General features: G+C 36.6%; 1 protein-coding gene across 7 annotated transcripts in view; it reads right to left on the bottom strand.

Annotated features, from left to right (window-relative positions):
* The window catches only part of PHKB (phosphorylase kinase regulatory subunit beta), a 258,715-nt gene that overhangs the window by 187,622 nt on the left and 58,552 nt on the right, over positions 1 to 12,541 (bottom strand). For 6 of the 7 annotated variants that reach the window (XM_049620920.1, XM_049620912.1, XM_049620914.1 and 3 more), the window contains one exon: positions 4,030 to 4,129. In XM_049620920.1, coding sequence (XP_049476877.1) covers positions 4,030 to 4,129 — 100 coding nt within the window. Of the gene's footprint in view, positions 1 to 4,029; positions 4,130 to 5,745; positions 5,838 to 12,541 lie in introns of all 7 variants that reach the window. The other variant, XM_049620918.1, reaches the window with a different exon arrangement.

Here is a 12,541-nt window from a genome sequence, read left to right as displayed (position 1 = left end):
TTTTAGGGCTTGTTCAATTCAATTTGGCAAACATCTTCTGATACCAATCATATGCCAAGTACTATGCCAGCCCCTGAAATTATGAGATGAATAAAAACAGAGAATGGATAGAATAAATCAAAGCTATATGTGAAGCTTTTCCTCCTTGAAAAGATATAAGTGATGATAATATCTGCATGGTTATGATTTTGTCTTGTTTCACTTGGCTAAGAAAGCACATGGAGCTATATTCTCTTCCTCACCTTCAAATTTCTTCTCATATTTAAAACTCTATCTCCAAAAAACACCTTCTTTTATGAAGTCCCTTCTGAACTGTACCTCAAATTCCTTTCCCTGGACTCCTACATCAGGGTGTTTATTCTTCAAAATTTCTTCTCTCTTTTTATACACTCTTACTATCTTTAAGCTTCTACAAGTTACACTATCCGATATAGAGCCACTAGCTACAGGCAACTAATTAAATTACAATTAAACAAAGTTTAGAAATTCAGTCCCTCATTTACACTGACTACATATCAAATAGCCGTATGTGCTTAGGGGCTTCTTCAAAGTTCAACACAGTAATACAGAGCATGTCTACCATCACAGAAAGTTCACTGGACACTACTGTGCTAAAGGGCTAATATATTTTTGCACACCCTCAAGAGCCCTGCAAATACTCCATAAACAAATGCATAGCCTTCCTTATGACTGAAGTCAAGAAACTGAAAGCAAGGCCCTACCATTAGATAGTTAGGAATGAGAGGATGAGGATGAAGGTAGAGATGTATATCTTCTATCTATAAAATGACCAAGACATCCAGTATTAACAGAAGAAGATGAGAAGGCTATCCATTCTCAGTATCTGAAACTGCTGGCTACAGTCTTAGTCTACACAAATAGAAATCAATGCGGTCACCCCTTTTACACTACCATGATTATTATCTCAAAGTGATGAACATTACTCTGGGCTCTCAGACAAAAATATGCTTAAATTAAAATAAAATACATTTTACCTATTGATAAAGATCTGAAAGAATAAGGTTTTTATTAGTTTAAGAAAGTTATTACGACAGGGCACCGGGGTGGGTAAGTCATTTAAGTGTCCAACCCTTGATTTCAGTTCAGGTCATGGTCTTAACAGTTCATGAGATTGAGCCCTGTGAAGGGCTCTGCGCTGACAGCTTGGAGACTGTTTGGGATTCTCTCTCTCTCCGTCTGTCTCTACCCATCCCGTGCTTGTATGAGCTCTCTCTCTCAAAATAAGTAAATAAACATTAAAAAAAAAAGTTATTGCTACAGTTGATAACATAGTGTTTGTCATTTGTCTTCAAGATACACAAGTACCCAGTATGAGAATTTATATTATATTCAATCACTGTGCCAGGGGAAAAAAGAAGACCCAGACTATAGAAGCTTTGAAAATTAATGAGGCATTATTATATGTGAATTGTAGAGAACAACTATTCTTGAAATCAGTAAAAAAAAACAAAAAAACAAAAAAACAAAAAAACAAACAAACAAAAAAAGGGACATTAATCAGTATTTTATATGTTGGGCACCTGGAAAGTAAAAATAAAGAACAATTAAGGCAAAATTTTCTAAACCAAAAAAATCTAAAATAATGTTTTCTCAACTTGTATTTTTAGATTTTTCCTGGAAACTTAAATAATTGTGAATAAACAGCTTATCATTTATGAAAAGGTGAGTAATTTGTCATCCATTCTTAATTTATAGACCTAACACAGAATTTAGGTGGGAATACCATCTCATAAGGGAATCCCGGAAGAATAAATTTTATAAAATTTTAATGACTTTTAATAAACTAGAAACTACTCAGTAACATTTTAGACAAATTTTTTATATAGATAGCTAGGGACAGAAACGTTCATAGCCCATTATAAAGGAAATCCGTGCCTTCCAAACTACTCAAAGGAAATTGAATTTATTTTGAAAAATTCTGAATACTTCTCCCAGGGGTGGGGGTGGGGGTGGGGGTGGTGATGGTATTAGAAAATAGAATAAATGAGAGAATATGAACATTTAAAGGTAAAAAACAATTCCTAATATGACTAAGTAGGCATTAAGATAAGTAAGTGGAAAGATAATAATAGAAATCAGATCGCTCTACATTCTGCAAATCAAGGACAACTCTATTCATTCAAATGCATAATGAATTAAAATCTTTTCAGTAGTATTTTTAGAAAATGTGTCAGGAAGCATGTCATGATTTTACTTCAGAAGACAAAGAAAATAAACCTTGAAGTCAAATAAAAAATTATTGCTATAAATACACTTCACGTTAGTTTTACAAAAAAGGCAAAAAATATATATTTCACATTTTAAAATATGCAAACATATTTTAAATATTCTACTACATATTTCTACAGCTATAGAATCATGAAGAAAATGGTGGGCATCAATGAGGTGAAGGTTTGGTAGGAGGCAGTGAGCCGGGCATGTGTGGTTAAATCTCTGAGTCAGTCCTTCACAGTCACATGTGAATTATGAAAATATCCTTCATTCCTACTCTAGAAGGTTATGGGGATCAAAAAAGATTACAACAATAAAAATGCTTTAAAATATGTAAAACCCTGTATTTTGTGGTATGCATACATACCTAATCCTAATATGATCTACACCTTCTTACAACTCACATTTACTTTGTCTAACATCATAACTACACAAAGGAAAGAAATGTTAATTCTTTATAATTTAAGAAATTCAGGACAGATTAAGCTGTATTCAAAAGAACACATAATTGTGAAGATTGGTTAGTAAGGTTGAGTAATATTCAGAAAGGGATATTAACAATTGGTTAAGCCACAAAGACCCTTTTTTATCATCATTTCCTTCTTTTTGATAAACATTACTTATTTAAGTCTGTCAGCTTGCTTAATAAACATATGAAATTCACTGGTCTCACAATGTTTCCTTGAGAAAAAAGTTAATTCACAGACATTAGGCATTCATGAGATGATAAATGTGAAATAAACAGTAAACTTCCCACACTTAGGAAAAAAAAAAATTAATCACAATTACTTCAATATATATGACATACTAGTTTAAGTCAAGTATGACAATATGATTTATTTCAAGCACTGAAAAACCTTTATAATAATGATTTGCAAAGTCAAATCTCAGTAGACAATTACAGGTTTGTTACATATCTCTATTATGAGCTGGTGAATAAATTTACTTTTTCTGCCAACTAACATTTTCTTGTTGCCACATTCTGATAGAGTATAATTTTTTTTTCAGTTTTGACTTCAGATACAGATCTTAAAAAAATATACAATCACAAAAACTTAATGTAATATTTACATAAAAACATAAAATATTAAGTGATAAAAACATAAAACATTCATAATTACTAATGTACATCTTTGCTACTGAATCATCAAACCTGGGGATGATCTTGGAGACTCATATACTCACTGATGTATATGGACCCAGGGACACAGATATGTAGGTAAGTAGGAGAATTATCATCTTATATTTGCATAGAATCTTAGACTTTTTATTATGTATATTATTTTAATAATAATTATTATAATTACTGATTTTTATGTATATTATTTTACTTTCCACAATATCCCTGTAAAATCTGCTATTTTCTCAGCCAAAAATTCCTGTCCTCTTTACATGTAAATGATGAAGTATTTTTAAAGTTCAATTAAGCCAGGGCAAGCACATGTGCAAAAGGATTTGGATAAGAATTTTCTTAAGTAATATATTGGTTACAATTATGGATATTGTAACGTTCCTGAGAAACTGAGTCTTTATCAAGCAAACACCAGATCCAACATACAAACAAATTAAAGCCTAAATAACAATTCTCAGTCACCTCTTGCTTACGGTGTTTCTTTAATTTCAGTATTTCAAACCCTGGGCTGGGAAGGCAGGGCTGTTTTAAGCTATCTAGACTGCTCTAGGATGTGACTTTACCTTTTGAAAGTACATTCTTCTTTAGAAGATGCTATTGCTATACTGGTTAAATTAATCCTTCAGAACGATGTGAGAATTCCAGTCCACACTACAGTGTTTTACCTTATCGGCCTGACGCATATAGCAGTAGAGAATTCCTCTCATACATTTTATAGCCGAGTGCTCCAGCTCATGGGTCCTTCCCTTGTCATCATCAATGCGCCTGGGTAAGAGAGATAACTCATGAAACAAATTGGAAATGCATTTGAAAAGGAAGCAGAGCTTTCAGTAATTAATTATTTAACTATCTGACTAATCCTATGTTCTGGCCACATCTACTAATTCTGTAACAGTGAAACTCCATTTTCCCAGCAGATGTAGAAATGCTGCAATAAAAAAAAAAAAAAGTCCTATGATGAAACTTGTGTTGATTTCTCCTTCTTTTAAGGAAGTTAGCCAATTGCTTCAAAATAGCATACAATATTTCTACACTGACTCGGCTAAAACTTTAAAGGATATTCTAAATTGGAAAAACCAACCAAAAGATTTTTTTTTTAATATGCTGTTACAGAGTAGAGGCGATTTTTAACACCAATCCCTTTAGGTTATGCAATGGTTTGATTCAAGGCAACACAGATTAATGTAGGCACATGCGTTCTTTGGTCTACCATGTGTTTAATAATGTCAAGGTGGGCACTTTAGTCAAAGATTCCTTTAAAAAAACACACATCCAGTATGACACATGATGTATTTGGGGAGTTTTATACTCTTGGGTCTTAGTTTAAAATCAATCGACCATTGTTTATATCTCTTGATTTTAAAAAGAAAAAAATCAGTTAAAATGTAACTATTTAGCAAGATGAAGATATTCTTCTAACTTTAGGTTCCTTTTTTACCATGGATCAAAAGGTAGATGACATTTAACCATGACTGAAAAATGAAAGTAACTTATTCATTGTTTCACTGAATCGTAACTAAAATATCTGGCACTCATCCTCCCTTGATAAAAAGTATCACCCGTCTCCTTAAAAAGTAGACTACAATTTCTTCCTATTCTAACTGCGAATCTCATCTACCACTATGAGAAAGAAGAATGATCATTTTAACATAGCACTGTCAATGTCAGACAAAAGTAAGCTGCTATTAGAATATCATTCCTCCCTCCAATGCAGGTACTGTAGTAAAACCACCATGACTTTGTTCTATGATCTATTTTTCTGTCTAATGTCCAACACAAGTGTTTTAATAGAGGCAAATTATACCACAGGTAACAGTGGACCATACAAGAGAAAGAGCATACTTCGGGTAGAATAAACTCAATGAAATCTGTGTCCAATTCCAACCTCATCTAAAAATAAAACAAAATAAAATTCAAGTTTTTCTAAAATTGTCTTTTTTAAGTTTATTTATTTATTTTGAGAGAGAGAGAGAGCCAGGCAAAGAAAGAATCCCAAGGAGATTCCACCCTGACAGCCCCATTCAATGCAAGGCTCGAACTCACAAACTCTGAGATCACAACCTGAGCCAAAGTCAAGAGTCAGACACTTAACTGACAGAACCACCAGGCACCCCATAAAATTGTTTTTAAAATAATTTTCTGCCCCTAATTTTAATAAGCATTTAACCAAAACTAAAATATTCCAGAATAAATCAGCCACTATGAAGAGTTCTTCCCTTTTAATGAAGTTCCCCTATTTCTCCTTTCTTCACCAAATAAAGTAGAAACCAGAAGAATATTTCACTTCTGACTAAGAAAGTAAAACAAACAAACAAACAAACAAACAAAAAAACAGGTGCATTTGAGTAAAAACATTTAGGCTGCCAGGATATATTTATTACCTTTTCACAGATTTAAGGTGAATATGATGACCTGAAATAATTCCTTTATTTTCTACCAGGATCTAGCAATATTCCACTCTCCTTAATAAGCTCTGTGGAGGTAAACTCAAGTTTTAATATGATCTAATGAATACTTTTAATTCTAAAAAATGAATAAATGGAAGAATAATAATCCGTGAATTTACTTATCACACACTTCAAAAACATGTCCTCAAAACAAAGATTTTTGCCTTCATAACCATAATATTATCACCAACTCAAGGAATTTATTATTGTTACTAAATTATCTAATATATATGCTATATCAAATTTACCCAAATATACCCAAGATATACCTTTTAGTATTTATTTCTAATGTGGGATACAATAAAAGATTGCATTTGAGTGCCATGTTTTGTTGACTAATTTAACATTTTATTTCCTTTTTCTTTTTTTAAATGAAGTATGATTAACATACAGTGTTATATTAGTTTCAGGTGTATAATATAATGAGTCAACAATATGGTACTCAATATTCCTGAAGATAAGTGTATTCTTGATCTCCTTTATCTATTTCGCCTATCCCCCCCATCCACCTACCTCCTCTCTGGCAACTACCAGTTTGTTACCTGCATTTAAGAGTATGGTTTCTTGTTTGCCTCTTTTTTGTTTGTTCATTTATTTATTTGGTTTCTTAAATTCCACATATAAATAAATAAACCCACACTTATATGGTTGATTAATATACAACAAAGAAAGTAATAATGTGTAATTGGGAAAAGGCAGTCTCTTCAATAAATGGTGCCAGGAAAACTAAACAGTTACATGCAAAAGAATAAAACTGGACCAGTTCCTTACACTGCACACAAAAATAAACTCCAAATTAATTACTGTGAGACACAAAACCATAAACTTTTTTTAAATTAATTAATTAATTTTTAAAAATATGAAATTTATTATCAAATTGGTTTCCATACAACACACAGTACTCATTCCAACTGGTGCCCCCCTCAATACCCATCACCCACACTCCCATCCCTCCCAACCCCCATCAACCCTGTTTGTTCTCAGTTTTTAAGAGTCTCTTATATTTTGGCTCCCTCCCTCTCTAACTGCTTTTTTCCCCCCTCCCCCATGGTCTTCTGTTAAGTTTCTCAGGATCCACATAAGAGTGAAAACATAAGGTATATGTATTTCCCTGTATAACTTACTTCACTTAGCATAAAACTCTCCAGTTCCATCCACGTTGCTACAAAAGGCCAGATTTCATTCTTTCTCATTGCCACATAGTATACAAATTATGTATACAAATCACACTTTCTTTATCCATTCATCAATTGATGGACATTTAGCCTCTTTGCATAATTTGGCTATTGTTGAAAGTGCTGCTATAAACACTGGGTACAAGTGCCCCTATGCATCAGTACTCCTGTATCCCTTGGGTAAATTCCTAGCAGTGCTATTGCTGGGTCAAAGGGTAGATCTATTTTTACTGTTTTCAGGAACATCCACACTGTTTTGAGAGCGACTGCACCGGTTTACATTCCCACCAACAGTGCAAGAGGGTTCCCATTTCTCTACATCCTCGCCAGCATCTATAGTCTCCTGATTTATTCATTTTGGCCATTCAGACTGGTGTGCAGTGGTAACTGAGTGTGGTTTTGACTTGTATTTCCCTTATAAGGAACGACACTGAGCATCATTTCATGTGCCTGTTGGCCATCTGGATGCCCTCTTTAGAGAAGTGTCTACTCATGTCTTCTGCCCATTTCTTCAATGGATTATTTGTCTTTTGGGTGTGCAGTTTGGTGAGCTATTTATAGATTTTGGATACTAGCCCTGTGTCTGATATGTCATTTGCAAATATCTTTTCCCATTTGGTTGCTTGGCTTTTAGTTCTGTTGATTGTTTCCTTGGCAGTGCACAAGCTTGTCATCTTCATGAGGTCCCAACAGTTCATTTTTGCTTTTAATTCCCTAGCCTTTGGGGATATGTCATGTAAGAAATTACTATGGCTGAGGTCAGAGAGGTTTTCTCCTGCTTTCTCCTCTAGGGTTTTGATGGGTTCCTGTCTCACATTCAGGTCCTTTATTCATTTTGAGTTTACTTTTGTGAATGGTGTGAGAAAGTGGTCTAGATTCATCCTTATGCATGTTGCTGTCTGGTTCTCCCAACACCATTTGTTAAAGAGACTGTCTTTTTTCCATTGGATAGTCTTTCCTGCTTTGTCAAAGATTAGTTGGCCATACTTTCATGGGTCTAATTCTGGGGTTTCTATTCTATTCCATTGGTCTATGTGTCTGTTTTTGTGCAATACCATGCTGTCTTGATGATGACAGCTTTGTAGTAGAGGCTAAAGTCTGGGATTGTGATGCCTCCTGCTTTGGTTTCTTCTTCAAAATTACTTTGGCTATTCGGGGCCTTTTGTGGTTCCATATGAATTTTAGGATTGCTTGTTCTAGTTTTGAGAAGAATGCTGGTGCAATTTTGATTGGGACTCCACTGAATGTGTAGATAGCTTTGGGTAGTATTGACATTATAACAATGTTTATTCTTCCAATTATTGAGCACGGAATGGTTTCCATTTCTTTATGTCTTCCTCAATTTTCTTCATAACCATTCTATAGTTTTCAGCATACACATCTTATACTTCTTTGGTTAGGTTTATTCCTAGGTATTTTATGCTTCTTGGTGCAATTGTGAATGGGATCAATTTCTTTCTCTTTCTGTTGCTTCATTATTAGTGTTAAAAATGCAACTGATGAAGACATCCTGGGAAGATGGCGACATAGGAGGATGCTAGGCTCACCATGCGTCCTGCTGATCACTTAGATTCCACCTATAGCTGCCTAAATAGCCCAGAAAACCACCAGAAGACTAGCAGAACGGAGTCTCTGGAGCCAAGTGCAGACGAGAGGCCCACGGAAGAGGGTAGGAAGGGTGGCGAGGCGGTGGTGCGCTCCACGGACTGGCGGGAGGGAGCCGGGGCAGAGGGGCACCACCGGCCAAGCAGAGCCCCTGAGTCTGGCTTGCAAAAGCGGAGGGGCTGGACAGAGTGTGTTCCGACAGCAAGCAGGACTTGACATCTGAAAAGTTATAAGCTAACAGCTCTGCTCAGAGAGCGGGAGGGCTGGAGGACAATGGGAGGGAGAGTCGTTGAGCCCATGACGAAATAACTCATCTTGGCAGGGAAAAAAGGTGCTCGCCAGCGCCATCTCCAACGTCCATTCCCCAGCCAAAATCCCAAAGGGAACCAGTTCCTGCCAGGGAACTTGCTTGCACCCCGCAAACACCCAACGCTGTGCATCTGTGGATCCATCCCTCCAGCAGTCTGACCCCCTCCCAAAGCGGATCTTCAATGGAAAAGCAAGCTGAGCCTGCCCCTCCCACCCCTGTGAACCTTGCCGATCCACCCCAGCTAATACACCAGATCCCCAGCACCACAAGCCTGGCAGTGTGCAAGTAGCCCAGACGGGCCACGCCACCCCGCGGTGAATCCCGCCCCTAGGAGAGGGGAAGAGAAGGCACACACGAGTCTGACTGTGGCCCCAGCGGTGGGCTGGGGGAAGACATCAGGTCTGACTCCGCCCCGGCCAACAACGCAAGTTATTCAAGACAGCACAGGGGAAGTGCCCCGCAGTCCCGCACCACTCCAGGAACTGTCTAAAATGAACGGAAGAATTCCCCTCAGAAAAACGTCCAGGAAATAACGACAGCTAACAAACTGATCAAAAACGATTTAAAAAATATAACAGAAAGTGAATTTAGCATAATAGTCATAAAATTAATCGCTGGCCTTGAAAACAGTATGAAGGACAGCAGAGTATCTCTTGCTACAGAGATCAAGGGACTAAGGAACGGCCAGGAGGAGCTAAAAAATGCTATCCATGAGCTGCAAAATAAAATGGAGACAACTACGGCTCGGATTGAAGAGGCAGAGGAGAGAATAGGTAAACTAGAAGATAAAATTATGGAAAAAGAAGAAGCTGAGAAAAAGAAAGATAAAAAAAATCCAGGAGTTTGAGGGGAAAATTAGAGAACTAAGTGATGCACTAAAGAGAAATAATATACGCATAATTGGTATTCCAGAGGAGGAAGAGAGAGGGAAAGGTGCTGAAGGTGTACTTGAAGAAATAATAGCTGAGAACTTCCTGGATCTGGGGAAGGAAAAAGGCATTGAAATCCAAGAGGCACAGAGAACTCCCTTCAGAAGGAACTTGAATCAATCTTCTGCACAACATATCATAGTGAAACTGGGAAAATACAAGGATAAAGAGAATATTCTAAAAGCAGCCAGAGATAAACGTGCTGAAACATATAAAGGGAGACCTATAAGACTCGTGACTGAGCTCTCTACTGAAACTTGGCAGGCCAGAAAAGAATGGCAGGAGATCTTCCATGTGATGAACACAAAAAAATATACAGCCGAGAATCCTTTATCCAGCAAGTCTGTCATTTAGAATAGAAGGAGAGATAAAGGTCTTCCCAAACAAACAAAAACTGAAGGAATTCGTCGCCACCAAACCAGCCCTACAAGAGATCCTAAGGGGGATCCTGTGAGACAAAGTACCACAGACATCGCTATAAGCATGAAACCTACAGACATCACAATGACTCTAAACCCTTATCTTTCTATAACACTGAATGTAAATGGACTAAATGCACCAACGTAAAGACATAGGGTATCAGAATGGATAAAAAAACAAGACCCATCTATTTGCTGTCTACAAGAGACTCGTTTAGACCTGAGGACACCTTCAGATTGAGAGTGAGGGGATGGAGAACTATTTATCATGCCACTGGAAGTCTAAAGAAAGCTGGAGTAGCCATACTTATATCAGACAAACTAGACTTTAAATTAAAGGCTGTAACAAGAGATGAAGAAGGGCATTATATAATAATCACGGGGTCTATCCATCAGGAAGAGCTAACAATTATAAATGTCTATGCACCGAATACAGGTGCCCCCAAATATATAAAACAATCACAAACATAAGCAACCTTATTGATAAGAATGTGGTAATTGCAGGGGACTTTAACACTCCACTTACAGAAATGGATAGATCATATAGACACATGGTCAATAAAGAAACAAGGGCCCTGAATGATACATTGGATCAGATGGACTTGACAGATATATTTAGAACTCTGTATCCCAAAGCAAAAGAATATACTTTCTTCTCGAGTGTACATGGAACATCCAAGATAGATCACACACTGGGTCACAAAACAGCCCTTCATAAGTATACAAGAATTGAGATCGTACCATGCATACTTTCACACCACAATGCTGTGAAGCTTGAAATCAACCACAGGAAAAAGTCTGGAAAACCTCCAAAAGCATGGAGGTTAAAGAACACCCTACTAAAGAATGAATGGGTCAACCAGGCAATTAGAAAAGAAATTAAAAAATATATGGAAACAAATGAAAATGAAAATACAACAATCCAAACGCTTTGGGATGCAGCGAAGGCAGCCCTGAGAGGAAAATACATTGCAATCCAGGTCCAACTCAAGGAACAAAAAAATCCCAAATACAAAATCTAACAGCACACCTAAAAGAAATAGAAGCAGAACAGTAAAGACACCCCAAACCCAGCAGCAGAAGAGAAATAATAAAGATCAGAACAGAAATAAACAACATAGAATCTAAAAAAACTGTAGAGCAGATCAACGAAACCAAGAGTTGGTTTTTTGAAAAAATAAACAAAATTGACAAACCTCTAGCCAGGCTTCTCAAAAAGAAAAGGGAGATGAAGCAAATAGATAAAATCATGAATGAAAATGGAATTATTACAACCAATCCCTCAGAGATACAAGCAATTATCAGGGAATACTATGAAAAAGTATATGCCAACAAACTGGACAACCTGGAAGAAATGGACAAATTCCTAAACACCCACAAGCTTCCAAAACTCAATCAGGAGGAAATAGAAAGCTTGAACAGACCCATAACCAGTGAAGAACTTGAATCAGTCATCAAAAATCTCCCGACAAATAATAGTCCAGGACCAGATGGCTTCCCAGGGGAGTTCTACCAGACATTTAAAGCAGAGATAATACCCATCCTTCTCAAGCTATTCCAAGAAATAGAAAGGGAAGGAAAACTTCCAGACTCATTCTATGAAGCCAGCATTACTTTGATTCCTAAACCAGACAGAGACCCAGGAAAAAATGAGAACTACAGGCCAATATCCCTGATGAATATGGATGCAAAAATTCTCAATAAGATACTAGCAAATCGAATTCAACAGCATATAAAAAGAGTTATTCACCAGGATCAAGTGGGATTCATTCCTGGGATGCAGGGCTGGTTCAACATTCGCAAATCAATCAATGTGATACATCACATTAATAAAAGATAAGAACCATATGATCCTGTCAATCGATGCAGAAAAGCCATTTGACAAAATTCAGCAACGTTTCTTAACAAAAACCCTTGAGAAAGTCGGAATAGAAGGAACATACTTAAACATCATAAAAGCCATTTATGAAAAGCCCACAGCCAACATCATCCACAATGGGGAAAAACTGAGAGCTTTTTCCCTGAGATCAGGAACACGACAGGGATGTCCACTCTCACCACCGTTGTTTAACATAGTGTTGGAAGTTCTAGCATCAGCAACCAGACAACAAAAGGAAATCAAAGGCATCAAAATTGGCAAAGATGAAGTTAAGCTTTCACTTTTTGCAGATGACATATTATACATGGAAAATCCAAGGGACTCCACCAAAAGCCTGCTAGAACTGATAAATGAATTTAGCAAAAATGCAGGATACAAAATCAATGTACAGAAATCAGTTGCATTCTTATACA

This window comes from Panthera uncia (genome assembly GCF_023721935.1).
Source record: "Panthera uncia isolate 11264 chromosome E2 unlocalized genomic scaffold, Puncia_PCG_1.0 HiC_scaffold_19, whole genome shotgun sequence".
NCBI lineage: Eukaryota > Metazoa > Chordata > Mammalia > Carnivora > Felidae > Panthera > Panthera uncia.
Note: the sequence above shows the minus strand (reverse complement) of the source record. Positions and strands in the feature narration are given on the sequence as shown.